Source organism: Podarcis muralis, chromosome 9 (assembly GCF_964188315.1).
Source record: "Podarcis muralis chromosome 9, rPodMur119.hap1.1, whole genome shotgun sequence".
NCBI classification, from domain to species: domain Eukaryota; kingdom Metazoa; phylum Chordata; class Lepidosauria; order Squamata; family Lacertidae; genus Podarcis; species Podarcis muralis.
The window spans coordinates 10,521,371-10,540,419 of NC_135663.1; the positions used below are offsets into that span (position 1 = coordinate 10,521,371).

Below are 19,049 nucleotides of genomic sequence, written 5' to 3' on the forward strand. Positions count from 1 at the left end.
GAGGCCCTTGCCTCATATTAAAAAGAGATGTTGCACGGTATTTTCAGTATTCAGAATGTGCATTTTGAAGAGTCCATCGTGCAATGTACTGAGACCCACAAGACAAACCACAGCGCTACTCTCCTTCAATTCACCTGGTGCAATGTTGGAGGCAGGCCTGAGAGGTGAATTAAGAAAAATCCCAAACCCTCTTTTGAGAATTAGGAACACGCAGAAGTTTGTTGTGTTTGTCATTGGGTTAATGTAATTCTTTTAGAAATTCAAAATACGGAACATTTGTTTTATGTTATATTTAGTGACTGCCAGTGTCATCATCTTGAGACATTGGTATTAGGCAAGGACCTCTCTTTTATCCTCCCTCTGCCCTCCCTCACCTCAACAAATATATTGAGAAAATAGACTACCTTCTTTGCACCAAAGCTCATGAGTTTTAGCTGGATGTCTACTTTCCCACTAACAGATCTGATTCATTCAGAACTTGCTGCCAACCATTTGACTGAAAAGCAGATGACAGCTGTCTTCAGCACATATAAGCGGATATCAGGAACACACACCTTCAGTTCAACAAGCCAATAAAAGTTTGATGGAAATAATGTTTATTATAACCGATGCAATTCATACAAAAATTCATTAGTACTTAGTAGGCCCCTCCAGACATCATTTTTTATTGCGCACATTCATAATAATTTGTGCTTGCAATGCCAGTGTGGTGTAGTGGTTGCAGTGTCAGTCTAGGATCTGGGTTCAAATCCCCACTAGGCCGTGGAGCTCACAGGGTGGCTTTGCAGCAGCTACTGCCTCTCAGCCCAACCTACCTCACAAGGCTGTTGTGGGAATTAATTGGTGAGGGGGGAAACCATGTACCACCTTCGGCTCCTTGGAGAAAAAGGTGGGATGGGACATAAATACAATAAATAAAATAAATAAAAAATTTGGGTGTACTTTCCAATATTGTTTCCACCTGCAAATGTTTTGGGGCGATCTTGCCGCTTCGTTTCCAATCAGTGCATATCCTGCAATGTCCTGCTAAAATCCCATCACCTTTTATGCCACAAATATTCTGGTTTATTTTTGTTCTGCTTTGGCTGTGCTGGGGAAGGGACCAAAGCTCAGTGGCAGAAGGTCTGCCTTGGAAGCAGAAGGTCCCATTTTTTATCCCCGCCATCTCTAGGTAGGGGTTGGGAGAGACTCGTGCCTGAAATACTAGGGCGGCTGAACATTGTGCTCCTCAAATTCTTATTATATGAATTCAAGCATGATCTAAATTGAGTGTTTTCTTACCGAGTGTGTCTAAATTGAGGGCAAACTCCTCTTATGTGCATCACAAGCCAGATGAAGCTGGTCAGCTTTCTGACTTCTTTTTCATTTGGATGCAGGTGTAGCCAGGTCCTTGAACTTGCTGAGATATTTGTTCAATAAACACAGGCTCTTGGGAAGATGTATGTACAGGGTTCCTCCCATTTAAGTGTGTTCAATCTACACGCAGCTCTGGAAACCTGGAAGTGGAGGGGAAGACCTGATGAGCCTCAACAAAGTCCCGCTCTGTCTCCTCACAAGCCAGAGGCACAGCGGGGCTTTGCTGAGGCTCCCAGCTGACATGCAGGAAAGTGGTGGTTCATGTGACAGGTGACTCCCCATTTTATGCAATTTCCCTGATGGGCGCACGGGTTCAAAATGTAACCCTGCATAAATGGGGGAGTCGCTTGTATTTGCAAAACATAAGACTGTATCATTAACCAAGCAGAGGGCCTTCTTGGTAGTGGTGCCCGCCCTATGGAACACCCTCCCATCAGATGTCAAGGAAATAGAGAACTATCTGACTTTTAGAAGACATCTGAAGGCAGCCCTGTTTAGGGAAGTTTTTAATGGCTGATGTTTTATCGCATTTTTAACATTCTGTTGGGAGCTGCCCAGAGTGGCTGTGGAAACCCAGCCAGATGGGCAGGGTATAAATAATAAATGAATAAATTAATAATAATAATAATAATAATAATAATAATAATAATAATTTAATCATTTATTATTTATACCCCGCCACTCTGGGCAGCTTCCAACAAAAGATTAAAAATACATTAAAGCACTTACAGCGCTGATTGAGAAGAGTGCTCCATCAAGACTGCCCACCTCTTCCTTGTCCACGTTATGTTGTCAACCGCCCTGTGATCTCCTGATGAAAGGTGCTCTATAAATTTAATAAACAATGATAACAGATAGCACTGAGCTAGATGGGTCAATGGTGTGATTCTGTATAAGGCAGCTTCTTACGCTCCTATTGCTCCTCTGGTGATCAATAATGTGGCATTGGGAAGCATCGCAGAACAACTAATAAAGCAGAACACATCCACTATTTTTGCACTATTCATGTGGCAAGAAAATGATGCAGAATATGCCTGCAATAAAACACCAGTCTGGAGTGGCCCTAGGTCCTATGTTACCCATGATAACTGCCACAGTCTCGCTCCCTGCTATAATATCAGGGTAATAACTTGAGAAGCCAACACTGCACTTTTGCTGTACGCCAGGAACCACCCCTGGAAAACTGGGCTTCTTCCACATGATCTTCTGCAGGGGTATCTCTTGTTAGGAAGAAGCATCTCTCCTGTGGGTCCCATCACGCCACCGGGACCACATGGGAAGCTCATCTTAACAGAAACCTCTTTCTTCATGAAATTACTATTTCACACCACAGCAGCCAACCCATAACAGTGAATACTATTTCATTTGTCGTTTCTACATACGCCATCCTTAACATTAGGACTGGGGAACTGTCAGCCCTCGAGACGTTGCTGGACTCCAACTCTTACCACTTGGTGTGAGGATGGTAAGAGGATGCTCGTTGGTGTAATGGTCCCTTGGCAGAGGCATTCTGCAATGGGCAGCAAAAAAAGAGGCGCCGAAATCTTGCCTCTCCTCCTGTCCCCATCTACTGCTGCTAACAGATGAGTGCTTCAGAAACAGGAGGGAGCTCTCTGGGTTTGCGATTCACAGCAACCACCCACATTGGGGGTAAAGGTAAAGGGACCCCTGACCATTAGGTCCAGTCGTGGACAACTCTGGGGTTGCGGCGCTCATCTCGCTTTATTGGCCAAGAGAGCCGGCGTACAGCTTCCGGGTCATGTGGCCAGCATGACTAAGCCGCTTCTGGCGAACCAGAGCAGTGCACGGAAACACCATATACCTTCCTGCTGGAGCAGTACCTATTTATCTACTTGCACTTTGACGTGCTTTCGAACTGCTAGGTTGGCAGGAGCTGGGAACGCGCAACGGGAGGTCACCCCGTCATGGGGATTCAAAACGCCGACCTTCTGATCAGCAAGGCCTAGGCTCTGTGGTTTAACCACAGCGCCACCCGTGTCCCTCACATTGGGGGTGCCCCCCCCCAAAAAAAAATCATGGGAGGAGGGCTGCATCAGGTCCACAGGTTTACCACATTTGAAAGACTAAATCACGTGGGATATTCAGATCTTATGGGAAGCTGCCGTATCATTGCTATACCTCCCTAGGTAATGCATGACTTGGAAGGAGAGAAATACTTAATACCTAAAAACCACCTATACTGTAATACTGTACCGGGTTATCAAAATTGTTCTTATTTGCTTGTTTCAAGGAACTCAGCGTCTTCACAGTAAGACGGATTTCAAACAGCCCCAGCCCAGACCATGCTTGGGGATTATTAAAGGCCTTGGCCTCTAAATTGGGAGTAGATGCTGCACTTTCTGGCCGTGTCACTGAAAAGGGACTTTGGCTCTGCAGTGTAAAAGGCTCACTGGAGGAAGAATTAAAATGTCAGGAATATGGTCTAAGGAAGGGAATGTAAGTGATCGCTTCACCCAGTAATGAGAGTCACTTCCATATCCCAATATTCATGTTCTCTAATAAAAATAAAAATAAATCCACACATTTAAAAGTGCTGCACGACGTGAGAATGAACCACCAACTGAGAACTTTTTCCTTCATGAGGTCAAGAAACACAGCTCTAGGCACAGTAACCTATATAATAAAAAGGTTCTGGATCTCTTTCCAAACACTAAACCATTAAATATGCACTAAGGAAATTTAAATTACCCACAAAATCCTTGTGGGAAGCAAAACGTTATTGTCACGTACATTAAAAAATACTTACCCAACTGAACATAAAATTAAAAAGGAAAGCAGCTGAACACGGTAATAAAAAGTCCTTTAGGGCATCCTGCAAGATGGAAAAACAGAGAGTGCCTCCTTTGGGGAGGAGGAGGCTGCAGGAACACACAGAATCCAGTCTTTGGGCTCATTTTCAGTCACTAACTTGTCTTTCTGCAGAAGTCGCAATGTATTCCTCCACTGAGGTCTCTTACAATTCTCTCTTTTATCAGCTTCTGAAGAAATTTTGCTTCTGTAGTCACATTGTGCATTCTCTGGCTGTTCATCGCAGCCATGCAAAGATTGTCAAAATAATGCAATGGGGTGTTGGGCTGACTCAGATCGTATCCAAATCCAGCTATACTCACTTCGTCACATAAATGCGAGGCCAGAACCACGGCCATCACACCAATTGTAGGCACATTCTAAAGGGGAGGAAATTACATTCCCAAATTAGAGTATGCTTGTTATATTAGGGTGACAATGCCATATTACACACTACTGCTGCTGAAAATCAACTAATTACTAACAAATATAGGAAAGGAATCAACTAATAGATCATCATCTTGTCCAAACACAGGCAACCACAAGATTCCCTAGACTTAAGCCATGGCTGATATTCTTTGCTTGGTTTAAAAATGAAGAAAATCATGGAGAATGTGCATGCAATTATGATTTCTTATGCTATGCTATGTCTGATATTTTGCATTCCACCGCAATTTGTTTAACTTGCACAAGTCTGTCTTAAGTTCCTTTAGATACTTTTTTGGCTGTTGCAATATTCTATTTTACATGACCGTTTTTTGTTTTTGTTTTGAAACTGCAGTTTTACTGCGAAATTGTGATCTACCGTTATTTACTGAATTTATTCAGTTACCTAATGCCAAAGGCACCAGGTGACATCAATAAAAATTAGTTAAAGCCGTCCAATGCAGTCAATGGCAACTAGTAAAGAAAGAAACACTTAGTTACAAAGAAAACTAAAAACAAAACCACCACACTAACAATCACACTTTTGATGAAGAATAAAAGTAAATGATGTTAAAGGTACAGCAGTAGCTCTAGTTACGGACTCGATCCGTTCCGGGATGCCATTCGCACCCCGAAAATCTGTAACTGGAGCGCTGCTTCTGCGGGCGCAGAAACCCGTAAGTATACACTTTCAGGTTTGCCGCATTTGCAAGCTGAAAAGACGCAACATGAACCTAACACAACACAAGGGATGACTGTATTAGCTGATCATAGATTTGTAGAGCTGGAAGATGGCCAAAAGCTGATAAATTGATTTGTCTTTCAGGTGCGACAAAATTCTTGTCTGTTTTTGCTGCACAAGACTATCAGGGCCACACCTCTGGAAATTTATCAGCTTTGACAGGGAACGCCCAGGGGAAGCAGCTGGTATGTAAATATTGTCGATAGATGAGATATGTGTGTCTGTTGCACGTTACATAAAAAAGTATTTCCGTATCCATGTCTAATGGAACTTGTGCAAATTAAACCAATTGCAGTGGAATGCAAAATATCAGGTGAAAGTGTGAATGACTGTCGGAATGTAGGGTTCCCCAAACTTGGGTCTTCAACTGTTTCTGGAGTACAATTCCCATCACCCCTGACCTCTGGGTCCTGCTAGCTAGGAAGTGATGGGAGTTGTGGTCCAAAAACAGCTGGAAACCCAAGTTTGGGGAACCCTGGATTAAGGCATTTTCATGTATCCTTAACAATGACTGAACTGCAGCAGAAAAATGCAAGCATCTTCTTTTATCCGCAAAACAGACACACACCTTGTCCCAGCCCCAGAACATTGCTCGAGGTTCAGGATACTCCAGAATATCAAAAGCCGTCTCTTTGACTATTAACGGGTTTAAGATGCGAATGTGTTTAGGTAGCACTGGTATTTTCTCGGCTACCTGCTTCCAAAAAAACAGCCGCATCCAGAGTGGCTGCAAGAAAAAGAATATTAAAATAATTACAAAGTTTGGAATCCATAACGTACGTATAACACACACTTCCCAGGGTTATGAGTCATAATACAGTCTAATTTTTATTTGACAACTGCCCTCCCAAAACACATTTAGGTTTGGAAAAAGTGAAGGGTACACATAGTAATAGTCCCTACTAGCTATTTATGTATAAATCATGGGACTTACATGTTTAAGTCACTCCTAGCCATGATGGAGGTAATGCTTTGCCTCCATGGTGGACTAAATGTTCTTATGTAAAGGTAAAGGGGCCCCTGACCATTAGGTCCAGTTGTGGCCGACTCTGGGGTTGCGTTGCTCATCTCGCTTTACTGGCCAAGGGAGCCGGCGTACGGCTTCTGGGTCATGTGGCCAGCATGACTAAATCGCTTCTGGCGAACCAGAGCAGTGCACGGAAACGCCGTTTACCTTCCCGCCGGAGTGGTACCTATTTATCTACTTTTGACGTGCTTTCGAACTGCTAGGTTGGCAGGAGCTGGGACCGAGCAACGGGAGCTCACCCCGTCGCAGGGATTCGAACCGCCAACCTTCTGATTGGCAAGTCCTAGGCTCTGTGGTTTGGAGCACAGCGGCACCAATTGGGAGAACAGTGCAATACGTTCCATGAAATGGGATGGACATTCTCAGATTATGCAGACTTCCAAGAATTTTGAACAGTAAGCATGAAAACCGTATTGATTCTGGCAGTCCTAAGCTTAAAAAAACCCTCTCAATGTTATTTACATAGGAAATATTGGGGCTTTTTTTCAGCCAGAACTCAGTTCTGGCACCCCTTTTTCTGGAAAGATAGCACTGGGTAACAGGAAACCCAAACGTTGATAAGGTGTTTATATGGCTATTACTTACAAGTGTTTCATTTTTCACCATTGCTTGAATCCAGTCAAAATCAACACTTTTAAACAAAACAGCAACAAATAAGCCATTTGGATAATACTCATGTTCAGATAAGGGGGCACCTTCTGGATAAGTCATCCTTATGGTAGTTTTATTACCAACATCATCTGTGTATCCCTGAACTGGTGCATTATTTAACCTGTAAAGTAAAATAAATCACATGAATGAGTGCCCATCTTAATGAGTTTTGTAAAGACAAACTTAAAAGATCCCTCTATATTTCCTGCTTAACTACAATTTTAGATTCATTTTGAAACGGAAAAGCATACAGTGTTACCTCTGGTTGCATACTTAATTCGTTCCGGAGGTCTGTTCTTAACCTGAAACTGTTCTTAACCTGAAGCACCACTTTAGCTAAGGGGCCTCCTGTTGCCGCTGCGCCACCGGAGCACGATTTCTGTTCTCATCCTGAAGCAAAGTTCTTAACCCGAGGTACTATTTCTGGGTTAGTGGAGTCTGTAACCTGAAGCGTATGTAACCTGAGGTACCACTGTAGTGACAATCACATTTTAAACGGTCATAACTGGAAAACGACCGATCACAAACTGAGTACAGGAAGCACAAATCTAACAGAGGCTAATGTTTTTTCAGCAAAGATTCTGAATTGCAGTCACAGCTCTGTGTTTCACTCAAAACCTTCAAGGGGGGGAAAAAGCAATATATACCTTATAACAATGTCAAATTGGTTCAGGGCGTAGCCCAACTGCAGTCCATTAAGAACCCCACCACTCCCAACGACAACACAGCGTTTACAAGGCTTCGATTGTAAGCTTTCCGGAAGGTCATATTCGGGTAAAAGTTCCAACAGGTCTTGAAGTTTTTCAGAAAACTTGTGAAATCCAAAGGGCGGTTTGTATTTGAAGATGGCTTCTTGCGTCTTTATGTCTCTTCTTACAAAAGGAGATGCATTCATACTGTACTTTTCCATAAATAATCTGCCCATCCCTTTCTTCACAAAAGATGGCCGGCACTCAGCTTGAAGAACTTGCTCAGCATACTTCTGTGCTCTCTAGAAGATGAAGACACAGAAGTTAAGCTGTACAGTGGTACTTTGATTTACAAACTTAATCTGTTCCCGAAGTCCGTTCTTAAACCAAAACCGTTGCGCGCTTTCCCTCATGAAGCCTCCCACCGCCAGTGCCCTTCCACGGTTTGGATTCCGTTCTTAGACCGAGGTAAAGTTCTCAAACCAAGACACTATTTCCGGTTTTGCAAACCAAATCGTTCTTAAACCGGACTGTTCTTAAACCGAGGTACCGCTGTACATGCAGTCTTAGAAACTCAGGCATCTAAGCTAGGGGCCAAATGGCTCCTTAAACCAGGGTCACAGTCACCAAAACCGAATGTCTAGTTGCCATTTGGGGGCTAAAGTTGTATTTTTCAGTATGACATAATAACTAACCTTTGCGTGCTCAGGGTTGACATAATGAATTCTTGCCATGTCACATTCTTTGGAATGAAAGCTTAATTTGACCATGTAGACAAAGCAAAGGCCAATCACAACTAGGATGACATGTCTAAAAATAAAAAGGAGAAATTTTGTTATTTCTCTACAAGCATAAAAGCACTAAAAGGTGTCCCATAAATGTAATATTTATTCGCAATTCAACACTAAAACAAAAATTACACATACCAATAAAATCAAGAAAGGCTTTCTTTCATTGTATATTTTTTGTTTCTAGAAATGGAAACTGGACAACTTGAGAACAGTCCAAGAACAGTCAGAGCTGGCACACCAACTGAAGCTGGAAATGGGCACTCCAAGCCACTGATGCCATCTGGGCCTCTAGCAACAGCAACACATCTAGAAGCCCCCCAAACTATGCACCTGCTCCTTCAGAGGAAATGCAGCTCCACTCAGAGCTGGTACACAAACCAATTCCCAGACTTGAGAACTGCTCGTCCATGTTGTTGTTGTTTAGTTGTGCCCGACTCTTTGTGACTCCATGGACCAGAGCACGCCAGGCACTCCTGTCTTCCACTGCCTCCCGCAGTTTGGTCAAACTCATGCTGGTAGCTTCCAGAACACTGTCCAACCATCTCGTCCTCTGTCATCCCCTTCTCCTTGTGCCCTCCATCTTTCCCAACATCAGGGTCTTTTCCAGGGAGTCTTCTCTTCTCATGAGGTGGCCAAAGTATTGGAGCCTCAGCTTCAGGATCTGTCCTTCCAGTGAGCACTCAGGGCTGATTTCCTTCAGAATGGAGAGGTTTGATCTTCTTGCAGTCCAGGGGACTCTCAAGAGTCTCCTCCAGCACCATAATTCAAAAGCATCAATTCTTTGGCGATCAGCCTTCTTTTTGGTCCAGCTCTCACTTCCATACATCACTACTGGGAAAACCATAGCTTTAACTATATGGACCTTTGTTGGCAAGGTGATGTCTCTGCTTTTTAAGATGCTGTCTTGGTTTGTCATTGCCCTTCTCCCATGAAGCAGGTGTCTTTTAATTTTGTGACTGCTGTCACCATCTGCAGTGATCATGGAGCCCAAGAAAGTAAAATCTCTCACTGCCTCCATTTCATCCCCTTCTATTTGCCAGGAGGTGATGGGACCAGTGGCCATGATCTTCGTTTTTTTGATGTTGAGCTTCAGGCCATATTTTGCGCTCTCCTCTTTCACCCTCATTAAAAGGTTCTTTAATTCCTCCTCACTTTCTGCCATCAAGGTCGTGTCATCTGCATATCTGAGGTTGCTGAGGCTCATCCATAGGGTCCCCCTATTTCCCAGCTTGCTTCCCTCTCCTGAGCGTAGTAAAATTCACATCTAATATAATATAATAATATAATAATAATATAATAATAGGGGGACTCCAGCGCTTGACACAAAAAACAGACCCAAATAGCAATCCAATGCACACTCACTGGGGATTAAGTCCCAATGAAATAAGCAGGACTTGAGTAAAAATGCAAAAGACTGTGCTATCCAAACCATTTGATTATATTATCGACAACATACCATATTTTTCCGTGTATAAGATTATGCTTTTTGCTAAAGAAAAAAAATTAGGCAAAAATTGGGTGTCGTCTTATATATGTATCTGAAGAAGTGTGCATGCACATGAAAGCACATACTAATAACAAACTTAGTTGGTCTCTAAGGTGCTACTGGAAGGCTTTTTTATTATTATTTTGTCTTATACAGTGGTGCCTCGCAAGACGAAATTAATTTGTTCTGCGAGGTTTGTTGTCTTGCGAATTTTTCGTCTTGCGAAGCACGGTTTCCCATAGGAATGTGTGATGGGATGATGAGCTGCTTGTGCGTAAAATCCTAGTCCCTCAGAGTTTGGCCAAGTCCGCAAACCTCTGCCTACGACGGAGCCCCTCAAGCATGGCTCCGTCAGTCACTAGCAGAATCCGACAGTGGGCGCTTACGGAATCTCTTCCAGCATAAAAGCTCCTTAACGGAAACGCGTCTTCTGGACTCTCGGCGCGACAGTTTCCGGCGAGGAGTGGGTGTCCCTATAGGAGGTCCTTAAACCTTCCCACTGTTTTCTCTGGAAGTGTCTCTGAGCCATCCCTCCGACTCACTTTCCCTTGGAGCTCCTTCTCTCCCCCTGCTGGTTCCCTCCTCAGCCTCTCTCAACCTCAGTGAGCCCTTCCACCTCCTGTCCTTCCGATGGCAGTTCCCTGACAGAATGCATTGAAAATCAATTAATGCGTTCCTATGGTCAAAAAAAGTCCAAACAAAGCCAAATTTGGTACAACAAGAGTTTATTAAGTGCTCTTTAAAGTCACACATACTGTAAAGAGCATTTCAAAATTCAAACCCAGAATTTTTTTTAAAAAACAGCAGAGTGGCCCAATGGTCACAGAAAATCATAAAAATGCAGAAAAAAAACCGCACAAGCTTCCAGATTCTTGCAAACCCCTCCCCAACTGTTCCCCCAGCCACCCACCACACAGAAATTCAAACCCAGATTTTTTTTCGTCTTGCAAAGCAAGCCCATAGGGAAATTCGTCTTGCGAAGCAGCTCGAAAAATGGAAAACCCTTTCGTCTAGCGAGTTTTTCGTCTTGCGAGGCATTCATCTTGCGGGGCACCACTGTATACGGATGGTGAATGCAGAGGGGGAATGTGCAGTTAATGGCAGCAGCAAGCAGGAGATTGGCAGCAGCAATTGAGAGGGTAAACAACTTAATTTCTTAATTTTGGGATTAAAAAATAGGGGTCGTCTTATACATGGGGGTGTCTAATACACGGAAAAATATGGTAATCTGCCATTGGATTAAGGGCTCACCCACATCTCTGCTTGTCCAAGCGGTTTTCCCCCGGCCCCGCTCTTTTCCAAAGGAAAACCTGCTCTTTAGCGATAGATCAGAACAAATGGCAATGAGGGACAAACCCGAATTGCCATTTGCTCCAATTGAGCGCTAAAGAGAGATTTTCCCCCAGAGAAATGCAATGGAACAAGAGGAAGTGCGGCTAAACCCTAAGTCTGAAAATAGTATTCAGAAAGCAGTGGAATAAATCAGAAACTTTTCGTAAGCAAAGCACAACTTCCTTCTTGTGCTTTCACTGAACCAAACATGGGTGGTGGGTTTTGTTTTTTAAAGCATTCCAGGATTTAGTGGCAAATATAACTTTTAAAACAAATGCAGCAGTCAGGCTTTAACACCCTACCCCGTAAAGAGAAATAATAAACGAGATGTTAAACAAGAATTTACGGCCGGTATCATAGACAGAGTCACTTACTTGAAAGTACCTTTTAAAAACCCACTTGGCCTTTTCATCTTCATGTGCAGGTACCTTAGAGCATGGCGCAGAAGACAAGCACTCCTTTTTCAGGTTAATAGTGTGATCTTCACTCCGCATTGCTGCAAAGAGAAATCCCGTTAACAAGGTTAACATTGCACTTTAAAAGAAAACACCCACCCACAGTAATTGACAGTTTCCTCCATGCAAACAGTATCTCTTGCATTTTCTAAAAAACATGACGATAACATGGTGAAAGCTTAATTACAATTTTAGCTCAAAATGCACCCTTTGATAATGAGGTTCTTACATTGCTGCAACATGCAAGAGGGTGCTTACTGAACAGGACTCGGAGAAGATAAAATCCGTTAGAAAGTGTATTTAAAGACCAGCGAATGAGACCAACTATAGTTTGTTAGTCCAGTAGAACCTTAGAGACCAATTAAGTTTTTATGAAAGATTATAATAATATCAAACAGAAATTAACACCACATTATACATGAATGAATTTTGGAGAAGAAAGAAATAAGGAACAACATATACAACTAATGATTATATGGAAAACAAAATAAAATATGAATATTTTAACTATTAAACTTAACTCAAAAGAGCGTCTCCACCCCCATCGTTCAGCCCGGACACGGAGATCCAGAGCCGAGGGCGCTCTGGCGGTTCCCTCGCTGCAAGAAGCCAAGTTACAGGGAACCAGGCAGAGAGCCTTCTTGGAATGCCCTCCCATCAGACGTCAAGGAAATAAGCAGCTGTCTTATCTTAAAAAGATAGCTGAAGGTAGCCCTGTTTAGGGAAGGTTTTAAGTTTTTAATATTTAACACTTGATTGGAAGCCGCCCAGAGTGGCTGGGGAAACTCAGCCAGATGGGTGGGGTATAAAGAATTTATTATTATTATTATTATTATTATTATTATTATTATTAGCAAGATTAAAATTAACTATGCCTTAACCATTGCTGAATTCTACATTATCCTGGCTGTTTCACCTACATCGCTTTTGGTTTAAGAGTTCCCAATCCAGAGTTAGAGGCTCCTGTGGTCTTAGACAGAAGTTAAATGAATCTGTTATTCCAGGATATTTGATCCTGGAAAAATCTAAACAAAAAATGACTACAGGTAAAAATTAAAGAAAAATGTTTTAATCCCCCCCCCCCCATAGTGAAGCCTGAACCTCGAGTAAGGAATAAGAGCTGTCCAAAAAGGATTTGGAAAATTCCACACAGGTAATAATAATAATAATAATAATAATAATAATAATAATAATAATGATTTTTAATTTATACCCCGCCCTCCACAGCCAAGACCGGGCTCAGGGCGGATAAGCTTCACTTGGTGTAAAATTATTACAACTAGTAAGAATGGAAGCTAAAGGCAAAGTTTTCTTCTCTGTGTGTATTCCAGAGAAGGTATGCTATCAAAGGACGCAAGAATAAACTGCATCTGTGAAAAAGAGATGAAGCGAAGATGGAGTCCAGAGAAGGAAAAGGCCACTTCTATCTTTTCCCTGACATTCCAAAAATCTTCTCTTGCTTGTTAATCCAGGCATAGGTAAACTCGGCCCTCCAGATGTTTTGGGACTACAACTCCCATCATCCCTAGCTAACAGGACCAGTGGTCACGGATGATGGGAATTGTAGTCCCAAAAACATCGGGAGGGCCGAGTTTGCCTATGCCTGTTTTCATCCCTGCTTGCTCAAAACTAAAATCTGCCTCGATCTGGCAAGTGGCAGCTCACAGGGCAAACACTTGCAGAAACAGTTCCCCATTGTTCTAGGGTCTGGCATTATCCCAAGCCTTATTGGGGTATAAGGGATTCTCACGAAGGTCACTCAGAGCGGCTAAAGAGCCTTATGTCTTCTTCTTCATCCTGGTACATGATCTCAGCCTGACTGAAACCTTGCCAAGCCTTATGTTGTTCTATGTTCTGGCAGAGGTCCCTGGGAGAGAGACACTTCTGCCAACTGCATGGGTACAGAAATACCTGCGTGCATTCCTAGAACAAGCTACTGTAATGGTAAAAAGAGGGCAGGAGTGATTGAAGGGAAGGGCAAAAAAATAACCACACACCCTAGATACACACTAAACCACACCGACTCCCTAGAGCAGTGTTTCCCAACCTTGGGCCTCCAGCTCTTTTTGGACTACAACTCCCATCATCCCTAGCTAGCAAGACCAGTGGTCAGGGATGATGGGAATTATGTAGTTCAAAAACAGCTGGAGGCCCAAGGTTGGGAAACACTGCCCTAGAGCACTTCTGCTACGGGGCAGCTTTATAAATTAAGTAAGCAAATAACTAAATGTGGGGAAAGCAAAACGTTACTTAGAGAAGGATCTGAAATATTTTCCTTGAGGCTTGAATTTGTTCTGAAGATTGCAAGCTCTTGACTGGCTTGGGAGCAGAAGAATAGAATCTAACCAAACTGAGCTAGATTCCGGATTATTTGATGTTTTAATGTGTTGTAAGCTGCTTGGAGATTTTTTTTCTTTAATATATAAGCAATATAGAAATGCAGGGAATAATAATAATAATAATAATTAATAATAATAATAATAATAATAATAAATCTTATTGTAAAAAAAAAAAGCAGCTAGACATTCCATTGTGGAGACCATAACCTAGATTTAAGGTGCCATTTGGCGATTAGCTTATATATCTGAGTTTCTAAGTAGGTCAATAACTGTGACTCAAGTCAGTAGATGATGAACTCTTGAAGTGGTTGACCGCACAGTATGAATCTTCCCTTGTCCTCCAGATAATTAGCTGTGTTTCTCCCTTAACACATTTCCCAGCAACTTCTGGGCTTTGAAGGGATCCACTTACGGTTCACACTTTGCTGCTTTCCCCCTTTCTAAAAAAAGAGAGGGTATTTTCATTCTCTATAACTGATTTGCATCATACCCTCCACCTGCCTTACGATTACGATATCTTTACTGTCATTGTCCCTTGCGGAACAATGAAATTGAAAAACTACGTAAAACTACACAAAACTACCACAAAACTACATAAAACTACATAAAGCTACATAAAACATTGAAAAACCCCTAAAAACTCTAAAACCCCATTTTAAAATACACTATACTACAGAGACCCCTTATGCTGCGTTTAGAACCAGAATTGCATTAGCGTAGAAACTGTTTCTCAGGCAGCTAGTCCTAGTCTTTATAACCCTGTACCTTCTTCCAGAAGGCAGAAGCTGAAAGAGATCATTTCCAGGGTGCGTACTATCATGTGCTATCTCTGCCGCTTTCTTATGGCACCTGGCAGCATAGATTTGATCTAAGGTGGGAAGAGTGCACCCAATAATTCTCTCTGCAGTCTTTACAACCCTGGATAGCATTGTTTTTTCCCTGGCCGTGCAGCTCCCAAACCACACTCACAGACCATAAGTTAGTACGCTCTCCACAGTGCAATGGTAAAATGCCATCAACAGGTCCTTTGAGAGATTGTTTTTCTGGAGGATTCTCAGAAAATATAACCTCTGCTGTGCTCTCTTCACCAGGTCTTTGCTGTTCTCTCCCCAGGTTAGGTCGTCTCTCAACTCCATTCCCAGAAATCGAAACACAGAGACCTGTTCCACGCACTTCCCCTCACTAATAAGTGGCTGAATATTCAATTTACACTTCCTAAAGTCCACAATGATCAATTTTGTTTTCTTTAAGTTAAGGAGTAAGTTGTTTTTCCTACACCACTCCCCCAACTGCTCAACTTCCTTCCTATAGGCCGCCTCCCCCTCTCCAGAAGTAATTAAACCAACCACCGTTGTATCATCTGCGAACTTAATGATCTTATTACTGGGGTATTTGGGGGCACAGTCAGCTGTATAGAGTGTACAGTGGTGCCTCGCAAGACGAAATTAATTTGTTCCGCGAGTTTTGTCGTCTTGCGATTTTTTTCGTCTTGCGAAGCATGGTGTCGGGAAAGTTTTGGAAAAGCTTCAAAAATCACCAAAGTCTTTAAAAACCTCAAAAAAGGCTACCACACCGCGTTCTATGAGTTGCTCCTCAAAGTCAAGTCGCAACTGTATTAACGGTGTTAAGAAAAAGGAAACAAACCTGCAAGACGTTTCTGTCTTGCGAAGCAAGCCCATAGGGAAAATCGTCTTGTGAAGCAGCTCAAAAAACAAAAAACCCTTTCGTCTAGCGAGTTTTTTGTCTTGCGAGGCATTCGTCTTGCGAGGTACCACTGTATATAAAAGCTGGCTCAACACGCACCCCTGCGGTGTCCCCGTATTCGTGATGAGATCCGCAGAGACGTGGGAACCCAACCTGACCCTTTGGGAACGGTTTGATAGAAAGTCTAATATCCACCTGCACAAACATGGTGGAAGTCCCAGGTCTAATAATTTGGGCACCAATCTATGTGGAAGAATAGTATTAAATGCAGAACTAAAGTCTACAAATAACAGTCTCGCGTAGTTCCCTTGCTTTTGCCTTAAAGAGATCAAGTGAATTCCACTGTGTGTCGTAAAGCTATCCAAGATCACTGACTGATAAAGGACCTACAGAAATAAAATACCGATTGTCAAAACGAGAGGGGGCTATGTCTTCACCACGGGGCAGCAGAGCCTGTAACTGCAAACACCCCCTGGAGGGTGGGCACGCATACGTCCCTGCATTCTGCGCATGAAATATACTGAAAACTTCCTCCCAGAAGAAAACCACACGGAGTCAGGAGTGAAGGCCATGTTTTATCCTCACTGCAACAGTATTGTCAAGAATAACAGCAACTCCTCCCGTATACAGAAGAACAAAAAGCTATGTGTTCTGGACACAATTTGACGCATTTGCTGCCTGGACCCAATGACTTCAACCCCTGAGAATCAAGTCTGCTTCTGCCTCCATAATCTTATCTAGCTTTCTTGAGCAGCTGGCTATTAATCTGTGCAGGCATGACCATTTTTTCACAGCACCACCCGCATCTGCCTGCCATCTCCACATCTTCGCACTAATCCAGCCCAAGGAAAACTATGCATTGTAGGGGTGTTTTTTTAGCAAGAGAGGCATTTGCGCAGCCTCACAGCTCACCCAAGAATTAACAGCACCCAGACACCAGAGTATGCAACATTTTGAAAGGCAGTTATAAAAATGTCTGCCAGGTTCTCAAGTTCCGTTTTCATTCAAGTATTTTTAAATATATATTAGGCACACATCATGCTTGCATTGTTTGCAGGGTACTTCTAATGTAGGAGCGCAAATATCCAGAGTGTGAAAATCAGATGGGATTACTATGAGGAATTATAAAATATGCATCAAGTCATTGTGTCCGCTATGAAAGCATGGCGTTGACTGGGTTTGAGTCATTGACAATAATTTCTGATCAAATCCCACAACCCTCTGCATCTTTGGCCATTTCCTCTTATTTTAATAATTATCTTATTATTAATTTTTATTATCTTATTATTATTGTCTTATTTTAATCAGGGTCCGGTCCTTTTCCTTTGGCCTCAGAACGCAACATTTTGGTGCCCCGTGTGAGGCAAAGCTAAAAAGAAACGTGTGAGGCAAAGTAAAAGAAACCTCAGCGTGTGAGGCAATGCTAAAAGAAAACCTCAGCGTGTGAAGCTTGTATAAGAAACCTCAGCGTTTGAGGCACAGCAAAAGGAAACCCCCAGGATTGGACTCCCCTCGGAGCTAGCAACCAGCTTCCCTCGGTCGCGGTGATCATCTCCTGCAAAACGATTCCCGGACTTAGGATCTCATTCGCAGGAAAAGCATAGGAAAATATGCAGGGAAAGCATAGGAATAATTTATTATTTTTGCTAGCTCAGGCAGGGCATGATAAGCATTTAGCACCCTTAGTAGAAAATTTGTTGTTAGAGATTGCTAGACTGTGTCCCTGGTTTCCAGAAGGGGGTACTTATGACATTAAGAAATGGAATGAGCTGGAAGATGCACTCCATAGACATCCTGAGGCATCTGTACAAGTCTTGCGCACCTGGCAATTGTGTAGAGATGCAGTTGGGAAGCTCTCTAACCCTTTACTGCAGCCACCAGCTGTCTCTGTGAATGCTCCCACATTGTTGCAACCCTTAGCTGCCTTTAAAAATACCATAATATTGTTCCCTCCGTCCCAGCCTCTAGATTTCCAGCCTCTCTCTGAGGTCATGCCAAAGGTAATTCCATTGGCACCTTCCTTTGCCAAAAATTTGCCTGAGTCGAATGTAAATTCCATGCCTCCTTCGGTGGACCAATGCCCGCAAGGGGCTCAGACCACAGTGCAAAAATTGATTATTCCAAATATGGCAGAAGGAAGCAGTAAAGAAGAAGAAATAGCTGATACATTACCATTATTAGCAGTCTGTCCTGTTGTTCAGAATGCACAGGAACAGAGAGCCCATGTGTCATTGCCCTTCACAGTTTTTAAAGAACTGAAGTGAAGCGTGACAGAAAATGGCTTGCATGGCATTCTCAATGGGCTAAGAGGAGCAGTACTTCAATTCCAAACCTTGAAGCCTCTGAAGTTTTAATGAAACAATTGGCTTAAGAAAATGCAAATTTATCAAAATGCAAAATTATTTTTTAAGAAAAGAAAATGCAAAAGCTGATTGCAAAACTGCTCTTAAAGCAATTTATCAGAAGCCATAAACATATATTGCTCAAATGATTAACTTGCCAGAATACTGACACTGAAACTCACAAATCTGCTCTCCTAGCAGCAGCAGCTCAGTCTCTTTCAGTGCATCCTGCTAAAGACAGGCAATGCCAGCCTGACGGTGGCCTTCCAGCCTGGGTTTAAATGGGAGAACAAAGACTGTTGTGCCAGCTGATTGTCAGTCTCTTACTGAAGCTAAATTAGCAAAGCCAGCTATTGCTTCTAACACAGTTGCTTTCAACACACTGTCTCCTGTGACAGATCTGCTCCATTCCGCTAAGGGCAGTGCTGGTTTGAATCTAATGACAGCAGAACGTGCTCCTTTTCAGTTCCGGTTCCCTATGGTGGTTTATAAAATTAAGACATAGCATACAGGTCTGATTCCACCTCAGACAGTGAGACTCATTCTTCATCGCTATTGCAGACTGTTTTTTCTCCTGAACTTAAAATTCCTAATGAATTTACTTTACAGCAGTAGCGGAGTTTTGGGGTCACTTCATACGAGTGATTCTTCTTAAAAGAACGTTTTCACCTACAGGACTACTTTTCCTCCCAGACACTGCTGACAGAATAGTGATTTTAGACACTCTAAATTGGGACACGGGTGGTGCTGTGGGTAAAAGCCTCAGCGGTGCTGTGGGTAAAAGCCTCAGCGCCTAGGACTTGCCGATCGAAAGGTCGGTGGTTCGAATCCCCGCGGCGGGGTGCGCTCCCATTGCTCGGTCCTAGTGCCTGCCAACCTAGCAGTTCGAAAGCAGTCCCGG

The 19,049-nt window shown here is 42.8% G+C and overlaps 1 protein-coding gene across 7 annotated transcripts in view; it reads right to left on the bottom strand.

The window, feature by feature from the left end:
* Positions 1-575: 575 nt before the first annotated feature.
* ST3GAL5 (ST3 beta-galactoside alpha-2,3-sialyltransferase 5) overlaps positions 576-19,049 on the bottom strand; it is a 28,333-nt gene continuing 9,859 nt past the window's right edge. For 4 of the 7 annotated variants that reach the window (XM_028744100.2, XM_028744101.2, XM_077933750.1 and 1 more), the window contains exons 2-7: positions 11,693-11,804; positions 8,395-8,509; positions 7,658-8,001; positions 6,945-7,131; positions 5,901-6,059; positions 576-4,544 (exon numbers count right to left, since the gene is read on the bottom strand). In XM_028744100.2, the coding sequence (XP_028599933.2) occupies positions 4,281-4,544; positions 5,901-6,059; positions 6,945-7,131; positions 7,658-8,001; positions 8,395-8,509; positions 11,693-11,804 (1,181 nt within the window). In that variant the 3' untranslated portion in view covers positions 576-4,280. Of the gene's footprint in view, positions 4,545-5,900; positions 6,060-6,944; positions 7,132-7,657; positions 8,002-8,394; positions 8,510-11,682; positions 11,805-19,049 lie in introns of all 7 variants that reach the window. The other 3 variants (XM_028744104.2, XM_028744103.2, XM_028744105.2) reach the window with 1 other exon arrangement.